Source organism: Aethalodelphis obliquidens, unplaced genomic scaffold (assembly GCF_003676395.1).
Source record: "Aethalodelphis obliquidens isolate GAN/ISIS:26980383/991018 unplaced genomic scaffold, ASM367639v1 scaffold1, whole genome shotgun sequence".
NCBI lineage: Eukaryota > Metazoa > Chordata > Mammalia > Artiodactyla > Delphinidae > Aethalodelphis > Aethalodelphis obliquidens.
This window is the reverse complement of record NW_020837945.1, coordinates 93887256-93908797: the sequence shown is the minus strand read 5'-3', so window position 1 is coordinate 93908797 and position 21542 is coordinate 93887256. Positions and strand designations below refer to the sequence as shown.

General features: G+C 41.5%; 1 protein-coding gene, 1 long non-coding RNA gene and 1 pseudogene across 9 annotated transcripts in view; 1 reads left to right on the top strand and 2 right to left on the bottom strand.

The window, feature by feature from the left end:
* Window positions 1–13825, top strand: part of FNDC3B (fibronectin type III domain containing 3B) — a 357900-nt gene extending 344075 nt beyond the window's left edge. For 7 of the 8 annotated variants that reach the window (XM_027111777.1, XM_027111778.1, XM_027111752.1 and 4 more), the window contains one exon: window positions 10305–13825. In XM_027111777.1, the coding sequence (XP_026967578.1) occupies window positions 10305–10616 (312 nt within the window). In that variant the 3' untranslated portion in view covers window positions 10617–13825. The remainder of the gene's footprint in view (window positions 1–10304) is intronic. The other variant, XM_027111774.1, reaches the window with a different exon arrangement.
* On the bottom strand, window positions 3742–9345 carry LOC113623091 (uncharacterized). The gene is made up of 3 exons (XR_003433779.1): window positions 7538–9345; window positions 5381–5479; window positions 3742–3871 (listed from the first exon to the last, which is right to left on the bottom strand). It is a non-coding gene; the product is annotated as an uncharacterized LOC113623091 (long non-coding RNA).
* Window positions 13826–19148: 5323 nt separating the features above from the next.
* Window positions 19149–19665, bottom strand: LOC113623209 (glycine cleavage system H protein, mitochondrial-like; annotated as a pseudogene).
* Between the last annotated feature and the right edge of the window lie 1877 nt (window positions 19666–21542).

The window sequence follows — 21542 nt, the reverse complement described above, 5'->3', positions numbered from 1 at the left end:
GTGTTTTTGTTCTTCTTTCTCTAATTGCTTTAGGTGCAAGGTTAGGTTGTTTATTCAAGATGTTTCCTGTTTCTTAAGGTGGGCTTGTATTGCTATAAACTTCCCTCTTAGAACTGCTTTTGCTGCAACCCATAGGTTTTGGGTTGTCGTGTCTCCATTGTCATTTGTTTCTAGGTATTTTTTTTATTTCCTCTTTGATTTCTTCAGTGATCACTTTGTTATTAAGTATTGTTTAGCCTCCATGTGTTTGTATTTTTTACAGATCTTTTCCTGTAATTGATATATAGTCTCATGTTGTTGTGGTCAGCAAAGATACTTGAAACAATTTCAATTTTCTTAAATTTACCAAGGCTTGATTTGTGACCCAAGAGATGCTCTATCCTGTGAATGTTCCATGAGCACTTGAGAAAAATGTGTATTCTGTTGTTTTTGGATGGACTGTCCTATAAATATCAGTGAAGTCCATCTTGTTTAATGTATCATTTAAAGCTTGTGTTTCCTTATTTATTTTCATTTTGGATGATCTGTCCATTGGTGAAAGTGGGGTGTTAAAGTCCCCTACTATGAATGTGTTACTGTCGAGTTCCCCTTTTATGGCTGTTAGTATTTGCCTTATGTATTGAGGTGCTCCTATGTTGGGTGCATAAATACTTAAAATTGTTATATCTTCTTCTTGGATCGATCCCTTGATCATTATGTAGTTTCCTTCTTTGTCTCTTCTAATAGTCTTTATTTTAAAGTCTATTTTGTCTGATATGAGAATTGCTACTCCAGCTTTCTTTTGGCGTCCATCTGCATGGAATATCTTTTTCCATCCCCTTACTTTCCGTCTGTATGTGTCTTTAGGTCTGAAGTGGGTCTCTTGTAGACAGCATATATATGGGTCTTGTTTTTGCATCCATTCAGCCAATCTGTGTCTTTTGGTGGGAGCATTTAGTCCATTTACATTTAAGGTAATTATTGATATGTATGTTCCTATTCCCATTTTCTAAATTGTTTTTGGTTCGTTATTGTAGGTCTTTTCCTTCTCTTGCGTTTCTTGCCTAGAGAAGTTCTTTTAGCATTTGTTGTAAAGCTGGTTTGGTGGTGGTGAACGCTCTCAGCTTTTGCTTGTCTGTAAAGGTTTTAATTTCTCCATCAGATCTGAATGAGATCCTTGCTGAGTAATCTTGGTTGTAGGTTTTTCTCCTTCATCACTTTAATTACGTCCTGCCACTCCCTTCTGGTTTGCAGAGTTTCTGCTGAAAGATCAGCAGTTAACCTTATGGGGATTCCCTTGTGTTATTTGTTTTTCTCTTGCTGCTTTTAATATGCTTTCTTTGTATTTAATTTTTGACAGTTTGATTAATATGTGTCTTGGCATATGTTTCCTTGGATTTATCCTGTATGGGACTCTCTGTGCTTCCTGGACTTGATTAACTATTTCCTTTCCCACATTAGGGAAGTTTTCAACTGTAATCTCTTTAAATATTTTCTCAGTCCCTTTCTTTTTCTCTTCTTCTTCTGGAACCCCTATAATTCGAACGTTGGTGCGTTTAATGTTGTCCCAGAGGTCTCTGAGACTGTCTTCAGTTCTTTTCATTCTTTTTTCTTTATTCTGCTCTGCATTAGTTATTTCCACTATTTTATCTTCCAGGTCACTTATCCGTTCTTCTGCCTCAGTTATTCTGCTATTGATCCCATCTAGAGTATTTTTCATTTCATTTATTGTGTTGTTCATCATTGTTTGTTTCATCTTTAGTTCTTCTAGGTCCTTGTTAAATGTTTCTTGCATTTTGTCTATTCTATTTCCAAGATTTTGGATCATCTTTACTATCATTATTCTGAATTATTTTTCAGGTAGACTGCCTATTTCCTCTTCATTTATTAGGTCTGGTGGGTTTTTATCTTGCTCCTTCATCTGCTGTGTGTTTTTCTGTCTTCTCATTTTGCTTATCTTACTGTGCTTGGAGTCTCCTTTTTGCAGGCTGCAGGTTCGTAGTTCCTGTTGATTTTGGTGTCTGTCACCAGTGGCTAAGGTTTGTTCAGTGGGTTGTGTAGGCTTCGTGGTGGAGGGGACTAGTGCCTGTGTTCTGGTGGATGAGGCTGGATCTTGTCTCTCTGGTGGGCAGGTCCACGTCTGCTGGTGTGTTTTGGGGTGTCTGTGGACTTATTATGATTTTAGGCAGCCTCTCTGCTAATGGGTGGGGTTGTGTTCCTGTTATGCTAGTTGTTTGGCATAGGTTGTCCAGCACTGTAGCTTGCTGGTCGTTGAGTGAAGTTGGGTGCTGGTGTTGAGATGGAGATCTCTGGGAGATTTTCGCCATTTGATATTATGTGGAGCTGGGAGGTCTCTTGTGGACCAGTGTCCTGAAGTTGGCTCTCCCACCTCAGAGGCACAGCACTGACTCCTGGCTGCAGCACCAAGAGCCTTTCATCCACACGGCTCGGAATAAAAGGGAGAAAATATAGAGAGATAGAATTAGTAGAAGTAGGAAGAAAGAAAGAAAGGAGGGAAGGAAGGAAGAAGGAAAAGGAGGGAGGGAGGAAGGAAGGAGGGAAGGAAGGAAAAGAAAAACGGATGGATAGAACCTTAGGACAAATGGTGGAAGCAAAGCTATACAGACAAAATCTCACACAGAAGCATACACACTCACAAAAAGAGGAAAAGGGGAAAAAATCTTAACTCTTGCTCTCAAAGTCCACCTCCTCAATTTGGGATGATTCGTTGTCTATTCAGGTATTCCACAGATGCAGGGTACATCAAGTTGATTGTGGAGCTTTAATCCGCTGCTTCTGAGGCTGCTGGGAGAGATTTCCTTTTCTCTTCTTTGTTCTCACAGCTCCCAGGGGCTCAGCTTTGGATTTGGCCCCGCCTCTGCGTGTAGGTCGCTGGAGGGCATCTGGAGGGCGTCTGTTTTTTGCTCAGACGGGATGGGGTTAAAGGAGCCGCTGATTCGGGGGCTCTGGCTCACTCAGGCCGGGGAGAGGGAGGGGCGCGGAGTGCGGGGCGGGCCTGCGGCACGCCGTGCGTTCTCCCAGGGTAGTTGTCCCTGGATCCCGGGAACCTGGTGGTGGCGGGCTGCACAGGCTCCCCGGAAGAGGGGTGTGGATAGTGACCTGTGCTCGCACACAGGCCCCTTGGTGGCGGCAGCAGCAGCCTTACCGTCTCCCGCCTGTCTCTGGGGTCCGAGCTTTTAGCCGTGGCTCGCGCGCGTCTCTGGAGTTCCTTTAAGCAGCGCTTTTAATCCCCTCTCCTCGTGCACCAGGAAACAAAGAGGGAAGAAAAAGTCTCTTGCCTCTTCGGCTGCTCCAGACCTTTTCCCGGACTCCCTCCCAGCTAGCCGTGGTGCACTAACCCCTTCAGGCTGTGTTCACGCAGCCAACCCCCGTCCTCTCCCTGCGCTCCGACTAAAGCCGGAGCCTCAACTCGCAGACCCGCCCGCCCTGGCGGGTGAGCAGACAAGCCTCTCGGGCTGGTGAGTGCCGGTCAGCCCTGATCCTCTGTGTGGGAATCTCCGCTTTGCCCTCCGCACCCCTGTTGTTGTGCTCTCCTCCGCGGCCCCGAATCTCCCCCCTCCACCTCCCGCAGTCTCCGCCCGCGAAGGGGCTTCTAGTGTGTGGAAACCTTTCCTCCTTCACGGCTCCCTCCCACTGGTGCAGGTCGCGTCCCTATTCTTTTGTCTCTGTTTTTTCTTTTTTTCTTTTGCCCTCCCCAGGTACGTGGGGAGTTTCTTGCCTTTTGGGATGTCTGAGGTCTTCTGCCAGCGTTCAGTAGGTGGTCTGTAGGAGTTGTTCCACGTGTAGATGTATTTCTGGTGTATCTGTGGGGAGGAAGGTGATCTCCGTGCCTTACTCTTCCATCATCTTCCCCCGAGGTCCGTAAAGCATTCTTAAAAAGAATGAAAATTGTATGTATATGCAGGTGACTGATTTTTTTTGCCTCACGAGACATAACATAAACAGTTTAATATATACGTAAGAATGTAAAGCGAAATGATTCACATTCATATCCCTGTTCAGACAGCAATAATTTTTACATAAAGTATTTAAATATAAACACTGAAGATGAGAAAAGGGTAGCAAACTGCAAGAAATTATTACCTATTGGGAGTCAAAATTTGTGACAAATTATTAATATTGTTGGTGCTCAGATTTGTTGCATTATGAAAACCTTCGAAGAATCTGAAAATTTATAGAGCTCCACATTTAACTTAATGGCATCTCTGTATAAATTTATTTTGTATCATTTTTAGAATATAGTATTGGGATGTGTATTGATTCTTCGTGGTATCACACAAGTTACTGGGAAGAAAGCTCTTCTCTTGACCTTGAGAGAACTATTTTAAGGACTTGGAGCCTACATATTTTTTTAATAGTTTGTGATTTAATTCCCTAACACAGAAGTTAAATAGGCTGTGACCGTCTTATTGCACATTTTCTTCATCTTTGTATAAATAAAGGGTCAGATCCCAAGCAAAGTAAGAATAGATCAAGGTGGGAATATCTAAAAGCTATCATTTATCTTGCTGAGTCTTCTTAAGTTTTTTAGGTTTATAGGTCCGTTTAAGTATCTGATGCAGGATATGACCCGTTCTATCAGAAAAATATTCATGCACACATCCATTTTAAATTGCATATGAAACAAATTTATATTCAGTTTCATGGCGTTCAGGTGTAGGGCCCCTGGTTCATTGGGAAACTGGTAGGTGCTGTGCACTGTGAGGGCTGCCTGGCATATAACAGAACAGCATAGTCTGTGCTCTCAGAGCTTCTGGGCCCACTGGGGTAGAAGCAGCGTGCCCCCAAGAAGCAGCTCAGTAACAGTACCTTGGCCTGTCCTCTGGCTCAGGAGCAACAATTCCTGCCCAGCATTGCACCCTCTACAGAGGAAGTCTGCAGGGTAGTGAATTCCCACTGTAGCTGGGGGGCAAGGGAGGTGAAATCTGCCTTTTGTAGTCATGTGATATTGGAGGAATTAATTCACGTCTCTGAGCCTCAGCTGTCTTGTCGAAGTGGAGATACTAATTCTCTACCTCAGGGTTACTGTGAGCGTCAGATCTGTTCAGTCATGAGAGGGCGCTGTGTAGATGGCAATGCTGGGCAGTTATGTCTCCCTTTCCAGTTCCTGGGAGAAGGATGGCATTAGTAAAGAGATGCAGGCCTTGACCCAGATCCCAGCCTCCAGCAGCCTCCCCCAAAGGCTCTCTGTTTCAAAGATTTCAACTACACAGCATGTTACTCTGAATTAAGCGTCACTGATTCTTCATTTCGATTATCTGGGTATTACTTTAAATCCTCTCATTTGGAACAAACATGTCAAAATTACTTTAAAACATATTGCACATCAAATCAAGGACAGAAATAGTCTTTGTAAAAATAATATTGCTTGTATACTTACTGTGATATTATGATTGGTTACTTCAATAAAGATAATCTTAAATGGAACTATGCCTTTTAAATTGGGTTGAGGCAGGAGGAAGAGCCTGTAATGGTGCCCCTGTCAAAATGAATGAAAACAAAGGGGTAAGAGGCATGGCCTGCTGCCCTGCCACGGTGAGAGGCACAGTCCCATGAAAAGTCACCTCAGCTGTGCTGCAGGCCTGATGACCTTACTGATTTTGCGATCTCGTGGCTGTGATTATTTACACAAAAACAAATCAGTTATCTCAAACCTCAGGAACCAGAATCCTCAGGAAATGGAGTATTGGGATTGTTTTAATTTTTCCTTAACTAAGATCCAAAAGGCTTAATAAGCATTGTTGACTACTATCAATACACTGAAAACAACTCAATCCTTGTTAACGATTCCATTTTGTATAATCACGGCTGTACCTGTTCTAAACCCTGTGGTTTGTGTGCGGGTTCTGATACTTAATGTTCACATGTACTTGCTGCTGGTAATTTTCCTCTCTTTTCAAGTAGTGTGGTATAAGCATATCTCCTCTCAAGTATTTAAGGGTTCTAATTAGAGAGCATTCACTGAGCACCTGCTTTGTTAATAGCCATTGTGCTGGTTGCTCTGGAGATAATAGAACACAGTCCCACACTCAATATATTCATCATATATATACTTTTAAAGATAATATTAACATTGTGTTGACAGTGCTTGTGAAAAAGGGGAGCGCTTCTAATTAAAACAATAAGAATAGCTAAAAGAAAAACATATTTACAAATTAAAGCCCAGCTTTCAATTGGACTTGTCATTGAGGAAGTTCCCTTCCATTAGATGTTCATTTTTCCTTCACTAAGCTTTTTGCTTAATGGTTATGAGAACAGTAGCACTCCTTTGCTTTCAAAATATCAATACATTTTTAGGGATCTTTAAGGAGTTAAGAGTTGGGAAGTACCATCAAAATTAACATATAAAGTCGATGTTCAAGATTCCATGAATTGGGTTTCTGGGAAATTAAATATACTTCTGAGCCAACTTTCTTAGAAGGAGCTAGCCATGCAAATCCTGGAAACCATAGAAATCATTTAATACTACATATAAATGAACATTTATATGTACTTTCCAAAAGTCTCTCAAACATCTGTAGGGATAGGTTATGAATTAAGTGATTTTCAGCCATGAGGTCATTGTTTGGCATAATTAAGAGGCCACGTCACAGAAATGCTGCCCAAGCCTTTCCTTGGCACAGACTGGGTTGGGGAGCTGCTTTCCATACATCATATAGGAAAGGCAGTGCTTTCCTTCTGGGGCAGTGGACCCAGGGTGGGGTGATCTGGAAGTGTTTCGTGGAAACACCAGGGAGGCTGTGGGACTCCCTGGGAAGACAAAGTCAGAAGGTCAAGAGAAGTGGACCTGGTATCACACCGTAGTCAGTGGATGAGGACTGAAGTGGGGAGGACGGGTTCCACCAAAGACGTGGAACCAGTGGAGCTGGAGCAGTTCCAGTGGTGAGCAGGGGTGTTTGAGTTAGATGTGGGATCTCGTCTGGGGTCTACCACTACCCTTATTCACCTGAGACCTTGAGAAATTAACAGCTTTCTGATCCTCAGTTTTATCATCTCTAAAATGGGAGTAATACCTGCCAGAGTAATCAGGAGGATTAAATTTGATAAAGATGACTTATCTCCAGTATATTCCTTTCACAAAGCATTTTTCACATAGTTTCTCACTTAATACTCAATCCCTCTTGGGGTTAACGTTAGGTACTGTAACTGTCCCCAGGTTAAAGATGAAAAAAAATAAGGCTCAAAGCTGTTACTTGCCCGAGGTGACAAACCTAGAAAGGGTCAGAGCAAGGACGTAGACCTGGAATCCTGATGCCAGTTCCTGGTCCTGCCATTGAGAAGAAGCTGCCCAGTGCCTCCCAGTGGCCAAGTCAGACTAGACCCAGTTCCCTGGGGTTGCACAGAAGAGCTCCAGCAGCTACAATATTTCACCCTTTGATAAGGGTAAACATTCAAGAGGTGAGGCCTCCAAAAGAATTGACGAAAGAGGTGTATCGAGAAACCTTGCAGCTAAGGCGTAGATGGCAGCTTTTCTCCAACTCCATCAACAGCCTGACATTAACTTATCACCACCATAGAGACAGAACAGATTGTATACCTGGGCCATTGCAGACAGGAACCCGAAGCTCAGATGGCAAAGGATTGGTAGTATGCTGTTCCCAAAGGCTGCAAATCATTCCCTTCGTGAATGGTCCCAACAGTTTCGAAGAAAAGACAATACCAACTTGAGCATCTAAATTTGGGAAATTAAGAACATTCACAATGAAAAGGTCTCTTTAAAGAAAAAAAAAGCGTACACCATTGTTTTCCTGAGACCACCCACATGTTGGGAGATAATTCATAGACAGTGCTCTCATGGTGTAGTCCGAACTCCTGAATAGCTTGGGGCAGTCACCATGACAACAAGCTCGTCTTAAAATAGCCATTTAACTAACTCATCATTGGAACAATGACCGACCAGAAAGGAGTGGTCTCTCAGGATGGCTGGGGGTTTTCTTACAGCTCTTTTGTTCTTGGTTGCTCCCGCCCAGTTCTGTCTGTAACCCCACTTGCTAAGACACATGCCACAATCTTTAAAGAAACAGAGTAACTCACCAGGAGGAATGTGCTTCAAATCTTATAGAGGAATATATGAGAAATAGAATGGGTTTTCTGGGGCTTAATCACTAAACGAAAATACAGTAAGACTCTTCAAGTCTACTTCTAAAGTTCGAAAATGGGGGAGGAAAAATCTTAAAAAGGCTGACTATCAGGTGAGCACTGGAAGTCCGATCCCTTTTCTAAACTGTGATCCTCTTGCTGTCTTTGTTTGCTCAACGCTAAGTGAGTGGCCAGCGCACTTAGGTTCTCTGGTACCATGTCCTGCTTCTTGTAGAAGTTTACGTGCCAGGCTTTAGAAACACTGAATCTTTGTAGATTCCCACTAGCTCTCTATAGCTGGAGAGTATTTCAGACAAAGTTGAAATTGTTGGAAATACTCTATTTTCTAGGGAATTGGTATTAATGGGCAAAATTCACATCTTTACTTAAGGTGGCCTGCCACTAGGTTGAAAATGCCCCTGTCACTTTTAATCACTGTATTTTAAGAATATATTTGGAGTTGTTTTAAAGTTCTAAATAGTAGTAGTAGTAATAATAGCTAACTTTTTCTCTGCACTTACCCATGTACCAGGCATGTCTTAAGCACTTTACAGAGGCTAACTCAGTGCCACTCAGCTACAAAGTGTTCAGTTAATTTTAATTTCTTGTTTAATTATTTCATCAGCCGAATCTCTTTACTGATTTGGTTGAGTTCCAGCTAGTTTCTTCCTATCTCTATTTCATATAAGACATGGATTTTTATGTAATTTTAAGGCGGTTATCATTTCCTCTGAGTATTTTGAGGATCAGTACCACTTTGATTGAAGAACCACGTGCGCTCTCCCTCTACCACCTTCCCTCAAAGATACCTATTTTCTTCAGTCAACTCAAAGGTTTATAATCGCTAAGTAAACTGGTAGATTTAAAGTCCTCATAGTAGGAAGCCTCATGGTGATTATATCAGTGTTAACAAAGGGGAAGAAAATATCCTAGATTCTTAACGGAAAAAGGACAAGTTGGTCAAACAGACAGGAAACATTTAAGACAGACCATTAAATTAATTAAATATTAATTTGTGATAAATAGGACTGCATCAAAAATTTTCTTAAGAAATGATTAGGGAAGACACAAAACTGGGAGAGAATATTCACAACACATACCTGACAAAGAACTTACATCCAGATTAAGGCGCCACTACAAGTAAAAGCAAACAAATTAAAAATAGGCAAAACAGCTGAACACACACTCCTCACAAAAGAAGGTATGTGAGTGACCAAATGAGCATCTGAAAAGGTGGGAAACACTTAGGCATCAGGGAAATGCAACTGAGGTACCATTCTCACCCATTTGCGTGACTAAAATATAAATGACTGACAGTAACAAATGTTGGTGAGGGTGTGGAACAACTGGAACTCTCATGCTTAGCTGGCAGGAGTGCAAAGGGATGTGCTTGGGACAGCTTTCTCATGCAGTTAGATGTAGACTTATACCCAGCCCTTCTAGGTATTCACCCAAGAAAAAGAGAAACTTAAGTCCTCAAGATCTGTACAAAAATGTTCATAGTACTCTTACTATATAAAAACTCCAAACTGGAAACAATGCAAATATTTGTCAGAAAGCAAATGGATACATCAAAGTATAGGCATATGATAGAGTACTTATTCTTCAGTAAAAGGAACAACTACTGAATCGATTACATGGATGAACCTCGTAGGCACAAGAGAGTGCGTAGTGTTTGATTGCATTTGCATGAACTTCTAGAGTAGGCCAAACAAATTACAGAATGAGAAGTCAGAAGAGTTCTTACCTCTTAGGGGTGGAGGTGGGCTATCTTGATGGAGTAGTGTTAAATGGTGTAGTCAGTAGTCAAAGGACCATTCAACTGAGACTTTGCACTTTATTTCTATAATTTGTTTTTAATATTCTTTGCAGCAAGATCAGAGAGCCCTTTGTATGAATTAAGTCATCTGCTGATTTATAGCCTAAATTATTAAAATTTAGCTAGATGCATCATCATTACTTGTATCACCTGTATTTCTGGTCAGTGCCTTATCTCCTGTCAATAGCAGAGTCACTGAATTTATTTTATTTTATTCAGAGTAGGTCAGAATACTTTACAGGTGAAATATAGACTGGGACAAATGCCTTTCCATGTACTCTTTGTTGTTGCAGAGTTCACATAGACCAAGCCAGGTCTACAAGGCCCCCGATGTTATACAGTTATTACTTTAGAGACCACAGTGTTGTTATAAATTTATTGACCGGGACTTTTCTTTTTCTTGAAGGTGTACAAGGGAGAAGAAGCCACATTCCAAATCTCAGGCCTCCAGACCAACACAGACTATAGGTTCCGCGTGTGTGCGTGTCGTCGCTGTTTAGACACCTCTCAGGAGCTAAGCGGAGCTTTCAGCCCCTCTGCGGCTTTTGTACTACAACGAAGTGAGGTCATGCTTACAGGGGACATGGGGAGCTTAGATGATCCCAAAATGAAGAGCATGATGCCTACTGATGAACAGTTTGCAGCCCTCATTGTGGTTGGCTTTGCAACTTTGTCCATTTTATTTGCCTTTATATTACAGTACTTCTTAATGAAGTAAACAAACCCAGCAAAACTAGAGGTATGAATTTAATTAATGCTACACATTTTAATACACACATTTATTCAGATACTCCCCTTTTTAAGCCCTTTTGTTCTTTGATTTATATACTTGTTTTACAGATTTAGCTAGGAAAAAAAATATCAGTGTTTTGGTGCACCTTTTTGAAATGCAAAACTAGGAAGAGGTTAAACTGGATTTAAAAAAAAAAAAAAAAAAAAGAAACAAACCAGATACCAAAAGCTAAAGCTAGCTTACGTTTTCTTTTAAATTTTTCAGATTTGCCTTTATTCTGTTTTCACTGATGTCTTTTGCAAGCCTTTGATTTTTTTTTTTCCATGTCACCATTTAGTAATTTATATTCACCTGTCACTTCTTATGTCTTGATCATCTGTACCTGTGAACATGAATCACAGTGTGTGTAGTTACAGGGCTAGGATTTCAGTGTTCTCAGAGTATCACCACACAACCACACACAGAAGATGTGTTCACTCAGATAAGGCTGCCCTAAACAACCATTTTGTCACTCAGTTATTTAACTGTGTTTAGCTCATTGAGATCAAAATGTGTACTTTAAAATGTTTTAGTAATCTGTATTTCTTATGATTTTAACACTATGAGCTGCCTGTCTAAGAAATCAAGTAACCAAAATGCATCTATAAATTATGGAGCATTGTAGATTGTACCACATCAATTCATAGCAGTAACTTTTCGAGGGCATTGTGCAATAGTTAGTTTCCTTGTTCAGCTATTTTAAAAGCTGCTTTAACTTGTCTGTCTGTCTTTGTATATAACTACTTCTGATCTAATCACTAGAGTTATTATATTGTTATGTTTGACCAGAATTATATGACGAGAACTGGTGACAGTTTAGTGCCTCTGCCCATTGTCCATGACTTACACTAATTGTGATCAATCTTCTTACACATCAGCTCATTATTTTTGAAAAATTTGCCTTTAGGCTATTCAGTGAAGTATCAAAGAAGTGATTGAATTTCAATAGCTTAATTCAGTGCACATAATACTAATCTAACAGCAGGTGAAAATTGATAAAGCCCAAAAGAGTCATCTCAATTTGTAGTTCCTGTTCTTGTGGGGTTGACCTGGCCATGTGTGGAGAGGGAATGGTATTTGGTGGTAATAAGCACAGGGTGTTTGGGGGTCAAGGAGCCTAGATTATCTCCCTGGATCTGTCACTAACTTGCTGCGTGATCTGAACACGTCACTTTACCTCTCTGTGCCTCAGTTTTCCCATGCATTAAAAATAAAAAATAAAATGGGGATTCTAATGTTCGCAAGTGCTTTGAGATCCTTGATCTATAGGTGCTATTGGAGTGCAAAGTGTTACTCTTGCATGTTTATTCTGAGTCATGAGATAATCAATTTTAACCCAAAGTCATTGGATTATTTATATGAAGTCCATAATGTTCGCGTACCTCAGGGACATTTAAGAGTTGGAGGTGCAAATATATTCCAAAAGGGTGCAACAGACACAGTGTATCCCCCTGCTTCTGTTTTTGTATATTTTTGCTACTTGGTTTTTCTTGATCATAGCTATTTTGTGCTTGGTCTGTGTTGTCTTAAAATGCAGTATCCTGTACTAGCTTATAATATTCCCATACCAAAGTCATGGGGAAACCAACATTATTTTGTTTTTGGTTTATTTATACTATATTCTGCATACAGTACTTTAAATGCCAATTACAGTGCAATCTTTATTTATTGTAAAATTTTTTAAATGTACTTATGTACTAATTTTCCCTTGTAGCATGTTATTTTTTTGTGTTTTATACTTTTGTAATTTTAGGTCAGTCTCGTTCCTTGGCAACATCTGTAGTATTGTCATTCTTCTGACATTTTCTTGTGTTTTTAAAGATAAAGAGTATCTAGTGCATTAAATGCCAAAAAAAATCCATTGTCAGCGATTGAAACGTTTACATGTACCCAAGAAAAACATAATCATCTCTTGAAAGAAAGTGCTAAGATCAATGAATTATTCTGTGTGCCTACGTTGATGTAATAAGTACTACTAGAAAGTTCTGTATTTTGTTATTGACTAGAATAATTAGTTTAATTAGCCTTGCAAACTGATGGCATCAAGATGAAATTATTTTGCCAAAGTTCTGGCCTTGCGTAACTCATCCCTCTATTTAAATGTGTATTATGATCCACTGTAACGCTGCATCTGCATTTTCTGAAACAATCTCATGCAGGTGTTTTGGGGAGAAGGCATTTTTTAAGCAATGAAGATTCAACTGAGTACGAGAACCCTGTCTGCAGGAGAAAAAAATAAGTCCCTTTTTTGGAAACACTTCAGAACTGCTGCTATAAAGAAGTTCTCTGAATTGGTTGGATTTTTTTTTTAATGAAATAATACTTTAAGCCAAAATTGCTATGAATATTTGATCTTTGAGATTTTCATGCTATCTGTTTAACCACCAGAAAGCTGTTGTGTGTGAAACACTAGCTGACGGCACTTTATTTTATTGCTCTCCCTTATTCGGCATCATTATAATCCCTTCAGTCAAAAAGTTATTACACTATCTGGCACTGTTTTCTATCACAGATATGTATATGTGATATTGATATAACTATATATGTATTGCCATTACACATGAACAATAAAATAAAGTGTTATGTTAACCTTCTCTCTTTGCCCTTTTGTAATATGTAGGAACGAGTGAGTGGCTTTCTGATGCTCTATATGTCAAACTCCTCCCTGGCACAAGAAAATTCCAGTCATGTGAAGCAAAATGCCCTTTGTCCTCAAAGAAATTGTTTAAAAAGAAAACAACTTTTTAAAAAGATTTTTTGAATATTACCTGCCTTGTTCTTATCAACTTGAAACGTTGGCATTTTCTAACCGTGTTTTGTTGGCTACAGTAATTCAGTATTCCTGTCAAAATTGAAAAGTGCCCTAACTGCATGTGTTTGAATGTTATCCTTGCACAGTTCTTTAAATTGAAAGACAAAATGTTTTACCTCACTGTTGGACATACATTCCAAGCTTTTCAACTTTAGGAGAAAAAAAAAAAATAATCATATGTTTTCCTGTAAATTTTAGACTATTTCATATACATTGTATTAAAACTGCCATATCAATTTTAATGTATAGATTTTGCAAATACTATGCTATATGTAATACCTAACTGTATCTGTAGTGTATATGTAATATATTTATGCCCAATAAATGTTTTAATTCTTTCTGACTTAAGTAGGGTTCTTCTGCCATGAATAGGATTGCTTTTGTTGTTGTTACTTTTTAAAAACTTAAACCACATCCCAGAAGTTGTAAATTCAAATGTGTTTATAGGCCAGGCAAGTGGCATAGCGCAGGGTGTTTGTTTGCTGTACCGTCTAAAGGGGCGGCTGCCACCCTGCTCCTGGTTGAGGTCCTGCAGGATTGCCACCCACAATCACGTAGGCTGATGTTTCAGAAGTAAAGCAGCTACACCCCAATTAAAAAAACAAAAAGCAGCAGCTACAAATCCAGATGTCCCTAAATGGGCCAACTAACATGGGATTGCGGACCGTAAAGGCCCATGGGCTGTCAGTCCTTTGTCAGAGTCTGTGGGGATAAAGAGTGTGTCTTTAACATTTTATCTATATACCAGACTCAGGAGCCCAGGTCTAGCTCTTTTCACTTAGCACCTGGGGTGCACCTTCTCCATTACGGACTCGCACAGTTTTGACCCCCTTCCCTCCTCCGGGTCTCATTCAACAACAACAATAGCAATGAAGTGTAGTGTTCCCACTACAGTCATGGTTTCACCCTGATGTTTAGATTGTTTTGCTTGGAATCCCTACTATCTTTTTTATCCCCTGAGGGAAAAATGAATGGGGGAACCGATTGTTTATAACTAAAAGCTTTCTTTCGCATAAAGAATGGCGATAATCATTCTTTTGGGTAAAAGTGACAAGTTGAACACATCAAATTTTGCATGCTCCCGACACTCCACTCCTGAAAACACAGTAAAGGATTTTTTTTTAAGTCATAACTGCTCTCAACACAGAAGAATGGGAACTGTTAGCACCAGAATTTTGGAAACCTGACTGAAGAAAGCTGAGTTCTCATTTAGCGGGGGAGAAAATGAGCACCAACTCAATTTACATGCAGAATACACTGAAGGCTCGAAAACTGACAGAAGCACGTCACTTTAAAGTGAGGGTGAAGAGGGAGAGGCGCCTCAAATAGTATTGGTAGAAAGCTGCTAAAAGGGCCATTACATCTACAAAATCCCTCCCTACTTTCAGCTGGACAACTGCTCCTCCGCCCTTGCAGAAACCAAAAGTTTATCCACAGGAGAAGGTAAAATAGGCCCTGGACTTAGCGAATGTTAGTCTTGCCGGAAGATGAAGTGGTTCAGCCAGAGCACCCTTTGGTGATACTTCTCAGCCTTGGCTACACAGTGACACCACCCGGGAAGCTTTTCAGAATCCCTGTGTTCAGACCCTGTACCAATAAAATGAGTATTTCTGGAGTATCAACGTTTTTTAAAGCTCCCCAGGTGATTCCATTGTACAGCCAAGATCGAGAACCACTGTCCTACGGTGAAACTCTTGGTCAACAATCCTCTATCAGCTTTTTAGTCCTCCAGCTTAGCCAAAGGTAACCTGACATCTGATGAAAGCTGCTAACATGAATGAAAAGTCCAAAGCCAACAACTTGGAAGAATCAGAGGCTAAGGGAGAAGAACCTTCAGAAGATGATCCTATCCCCAGAGAGATGAGGAAAAAAACAAGTCATCTGTAGACTAAGGATAGGATGCTATGGAAGAAGGACACGTGAAGAACACGGGAACATTCTTGGAAATTAGAAACTAAACAGAAGGGTTGGAAGCTGGAATTGAGACTAACCTAAAAATAGAGCAAAAAACGCAAAGATAAGATCAGAATCAGACCAGGACATTCAATATCTAAACAATAGGGACTTCAGAAAGAATAGAAAGTGTAGGGGAGGAAATCATCAAACATCTGAGTTTCCATAGTGAGAGGGCACGAGGGAGCTCACCACAGCGGATGGGACTAGAACCCCTGTCAAGGCACCCATCTTGAAATTTCCAAACAGTGGGACCAAGAGAAGCTCCCCAACACGCTGAAAAACCGGTCACACAGAAGCGCTAGAAGTCAGAGTAGATGTGTTCTTCTCAGTAGCAACACTGGAAGCGAGGAGTCCGTCAGGCAGGTATGTCAAGATTTTGAAAGAGAAAGGTTTCCCACCTGCTTACTCTCAGTCAAGGGTAAAGTATCATGAAGCCATTTTTAGAAATTGGAGCCCTCACGACTTTGCCTCCCATGCACCCTTCCTCAGGAAGCTGCTAGAGGGTGCGCTCTCCTCTATGAATGGATAAACCAAGAAAGAAGCATCCGTGGGATTCCGCCTTCAGTGCTGTTCATGCAGGTCAGAAGTTGGCTCTCTGGCCCTTTGCCTCAGAAGGATTTATGCAGCTTTCATTTTATCCCTTCCCTACCCCCCAGTCATGGTGGGTGAGCACACGCACACACACACGCACACACACACGCATACACACACACACACACACACACACACACACTTCCCTCTACAGAGGAAAGACAGAATGACCCTTCTAAACACTTTACCTTGGGCTAATTAAACCAACAATTAAATCTGTGTACCGGCACTGGTACCCTTTATTCGGGGTGGTAACTTCAAAAAGGTTCCCACCTCCACTGCTAGACTCTAAGTGCCTCAAAAGCTGGGGGAAGGGAACACGTACCCAGGGCAGCAAGTCTCAGTCAGCTCCGCAGCACACAGCATATTCTCTGGCACATAATAGAAGCTAAAAAAAGGTTTGTTGAATTCAGTTGACTGACTTGGTCGGAAAAGTTCACATAGCAGTGATGAGAGCCATAAGATACTCGCTGCTCCAAACTAGTCTTTTGCCACCATGTGTTATTTTGGGTGCAGTATTTTGATTTTTTAAAAATTATAGGCAATAAATTAAAATGTGGCAATTTCCCACGAAATACTGGGATTCCAGATTCCACTGAAGTTTGAGAGACCCGGAAACTCTAGGTCTTGTTCTGGAATGGTGCTTGTGGACAGGGGTGAGTAGTAGCTGTCCTTGTTGGTTGGCCTTTGCTCTGCACCTGACCACATTTCCCACCAAATCCCGGACATGGATATGGATGGTGATGTCTCGTCTAACAGAAGAAAAATTCTTGGCCTTGTTTCCATCAACAGTGAGAAAACGGGGGGGCGGGACTTCCAAGAATGATGGAGTGAGGGTGTCTGTGAATCTGCTTTTCCATAGAAGCAACAACAACAACAAAAAAATAACTTGTCCCGAAAGTTCTGAAAACTTTTTCAGAGCTCCAGAAATTAACCAAATGCTTATAACAATCTGAACCTTGGTAAGAACTGCAGGTTTTGTGATATTTTAACCCAGTCTACACCCCACACCCTACCCCAGCCCAGCTCCACACTAGTCTTGAAAAACAGCAGCCCTGCAACCACTAGAGGGAGCACACGGGGTTTGGAGCACCTCAAAATGGCTCATCCCAGCGCATTGTCACCATCTAACCTGTCTCACAGGCTCTCTGGAAAAGCCCCACTGGCAGGGTGGTTGTATTTAACTTGCCCCAGAGCTCACTCTGTGGGAAAGCCTTATACCCAGGGCATTTGTTGAAAGATAGTGCAATTGTTTAACCCTGCAGCTACTTGAGGCTGCAATACCGGCGGGGGTAAACAAGAGCTGGCCCAAAACTGCAAGATCTGGGGAATGAGATGTCCTCGGGGGCTTTTAAAAGCTTGCAGCATAGTTCTTGGGGTCTAGAAGGCCATGTGCATGTGCAGGGCTGTGTGCATGCTCAGCAAAGACCTGAGAAGGCCCCGATTTCACTTCTGACTGATCTTCAGGCCTTGTGCAGTCAGGGAGCGAAGGTTAAGGCAGAATTGTAAATTCCCTGTGCATTGAAGGTGCGCTCCAGCATACAGAGCCCCTTGACTTTGTCAAGGGGGACTGACTGGCTCAAGGCATTTAAGGAAATCTGAGCATTCTTTAACTGACCATTAAACACAACAGATATTCTAGTGGCCAGACGCAAAGAATGAAGTCTGGAAGGATACAATCTGAATTCATAACTTGGATTAACCCTAGTGAGGAGTGGGGAGGTGATGATCAAAGAGAATTTTAGTCTTAACTGCAATATGTTCACCTTTTAGATGAAAGATGAATTTATGTATTGTGTAATAAAAATTAGTTTTATTGTAAACTAAACCATACAGAAGAAATAAAATTCCTCCCACTTTTCTGAGCCAAAGGATAAATAAAGATGCTCCTTAATTTTTTCCCCTAGGACAAAGGTACAGATTTTGTTTTCTATCTGAACAAGTTATAAGAGAAATGTGTTCAATTTGGATAAACACAATTTCTTGCAGTCATGAGCCATTGAATGCTTATGATTTTCCACTATAGCATTGTTTGCCAAAGTGAGGAGGCATAGAAGATAGCTAAGTGCTTATTGTCAACACCTTTTAAATTATGTAGTTTTTGTCATCTGGGCTAGGGAAAATTGTAACTAGCATATCAAAGAGAAACATAAGATTAAAGTGGATATTTAAGTTTACAAAAGAAACAGAACAAGTGAATAGTGTAGGTGCTACTCAGATACGGCAGAAATCATAGGGCTGATAAGCAAATGACTAAAGTTTCAGAACAATGCACTGTGGAACCCTGCCTTCTAAAAATACAAATGGATCTATGCAACACAACATGTTTTATGTTAGCGGCTGCAAATATATTCTTTTTTTCCCTCAGGTGAAAAGAGTTATTTTAGGGAAAAAGGAGTGGGAATAAAAATCACAATCCATACAGAGTTGGAAATTGAACTGAACTAGAAAGTTCATATAGCTGATCCCTACCAGCCTCAATAACCTGCTTGTACCTTCCTGTCTTACTGTGCATATCTTCACATTTGATACTTAGGAATAGTCACAAGACTAAGAATTAGCTTTCTTTTTTTTTTTAATTAAGAAGTTGAATATTTTATTATTAAACTGTTTCTTATTTTCCTGCAAGGCTGTTGCTTCACTGTATGAAAACAGCACCGCAAACACAGCGTATTGCAAAATTAAGATAGTAATGTTCTGCATTGGACACTATACAACTAACAAACTTTTCTCCACTACCAGTTATTTCCAGTGGGAAGATCGTTGAGTATTTTGACCCAAATCCAGGTATGGCTGTAAGCAAGTTACAATATCATATAAGGCTTAAGATAGCAATATTATCCTTGAATTACATAATTTTTATAACTAGTTTTACCACAGATAATTTCAGGCATTCTGAATATTATAACTGGAGACTAGCCTAAAAATCATAGGATGTTGTGGAAAAGATGCATAGTGTTTATCTGAAGTCATTAGGAGGTTAAGGGGTATTTTCTTCAGGAAACATTGTTGCAAGTAGTTTCTTTTGCTAAAAATTGCTTTTTAAAAATCCACCACTAATTTAAGACAACTGTGCTAGATTAAGTTGTTTCAAACTAGTTTATTTAGGGGTTCCATTTTCACTCAATAGATTTTATGTATTTCTCATACATTCCTTCACTCATTAGGTCATCTAGTTCTGAAGGGTTACTGAGTGTCATCTTGATCAGCCAACCATCTTCATAACAAGATTTGTTGACAAGTCCTGGATTTTCTGCTAGAGCTTCACTAATTTCAGTTACTTCTGATAGAGGAGAATAGAGTTCACTACTAGCTTTCACACTTTCCAAAGCACCAAATTCCTCTCGTTTGTTCAATTTTGTCTCAACTTCAGGCAGACTACAGTAAACAACAACTCCTAAAGCTTCCTGTGCAAAACTGCTGATTCCCACTGTTCCAACACTGTTTTCTGTTGGTACCCATTCATGTTTGTCTGTGAATCTATGCCCCGACACCAGAGCAGGGCTGGTGCGCCAAGCCCAGAGGGCGCCCGCCCACAGTCCCCAGGGCCGCAGCGGTCAGGGGCGCACTGGGCACAGAGATGGCCCGCAGCCTACAGACTGCGGCCTGCACGCTCCGTGCCGCTTGCAGAGCCATGTTCACAGTAAGAATTAGCTTTTCTAAAGTTACGGTGCTTTTGCCGGAACCCTGAAAGTTCAATAATGTTATTTTTGCAGAGGCTGAGATAAGATATAATAGATTTGGGGTTTGCAGTATTCATGTGGGAGAGAAGGAAAAAATAATGGGTGTCTTTTAATTTGTCTGCCACTGCCTCCTCTGGGCAGTGGGCTAGGGGCATCCTGTCTCACCTCCAACTCCATCCACTTGGTTCTCCACAAGTTGTTGTGTTTTTCAAAAAATCCCTTGCCCAGACTTAAGGACATTATTCTAGGAATGGGTCCCTAACCATTTGGGATTAAGAATCAAGTTAGTCTTGCTCTAATGCCAGAACTGCAAGATGAAAACCTTGAAAATTTTGAGCAACTGGTTTTCTTGGTGTAGAGTAAGCCAGTGGTTGGTAAGAGAAAACATGCTGGCAGGAAAAGAGAAGCTAAAAGAGGGGCAAAGATGTGATAGGAGATCCCTAGTTAAGGCCCCATTTATTCTGTCCTTAGGTTCTCTGAGACCTCTTCCCTGCTTTCCTTATGCCCCCTTGTGTTTAAGCTACTTGGACTTGGGTTTCTGACACCAGAGACCGGAAGGTTCCCAACTAGGATAGAAAGCACGTAAGACCTATCTCGTATTGCAAAATGGGTTTATTTAAATTATTATATACAGGAGAGTGAGCAAGATGGCAGAATAGTTAAGACATGAAGCTCACCCCCTCCCACAAACACAACAAAAATACATCTACATGTGGAACAATTCTCACGGAATACCTACTGAACTCCGGCAGAAGACCTCAGACTACTGAAAAGGCAAGAAAATCTCTCCATAACTGGGTAGGAAACAAGAAAAAAAAAAAAGGCGAGAGAGAAATCGGGCTGGGACCTGCACCCCTGGGAGGAAGCTGTGAAAAAGGAAAGGTTCTTGCACCCTGGGAAGCCCCCTCTCCCTGGCGGGGAGATCAGCCAGGACAGAGGGGTAGCTTCAGAGCCTCAAAGGAAAGCACAGAAGCCAGTTTGTGGCAGCTGGAGCAGAGGGAGAACTGCACAGTCAGTGCCACCACCCTTCACTCCCCACGCTGATGTGCATGTCCGCCAGTGCCGGCAGGGGCTGGGTGCTGGAACTCAGGCTTCGGAGATCAGAACCAAGGAGAGGACTGGGGCTGGCTGTGTGGAGACAGACGCGGGGGGCTGGAATTCAGTGCGACTTCAGGAGGGGGTGTACATAGAGGAAGTCTGGGCCACCTTAGAGGCCAGGTGCCATTGTTTGTTGGGGGGGGTGCCCGAGGGGAGTGGCGGGACCTGGATTGTAGCCTTTTTCCCTGTGTGTGCACTCACAGAGAGGAGGACACTAGCTGCACAGGCTCCAGGGGCAATGGCAGACCCCTGCCACCTCCCTCCCAAACCCCGGGAGCAGTCTCAGGCCACTGACACTGACCCCCTGGATGCCAGGAGTGGTCACGGGCCCCTGCCACCTCCCTCCCAGACTCCAGGAGTGGTTGAAAGCCATGTTCACATGCATGGCATGTCCCTGGGGCATGCCTGAGCTGCCTGCCACTGCCAAGAACCCCAAGACTGGGCACCAGCCACTGCATCTGCACACCCCCTATCAAGGGGATAATGACCAGCACACACTGAGGAAACAAGTGACAGGCATCCATACTAAAAACAGCCCTCACATCAAATATACTGAACTCACACAAGCTACACAGGGATGATCCCACATATAAATAGCCCTCCAAGACCACAATAGATAAGTGTTTCTCCTAAATTCACAGAGTAAGAGAAATATAAGTAAAATGAAGAACCAGAGGAACCACTTCCAGTTAAAAGACCAAGAGCACTTCCCTGAAAGAACCGACAATGAAG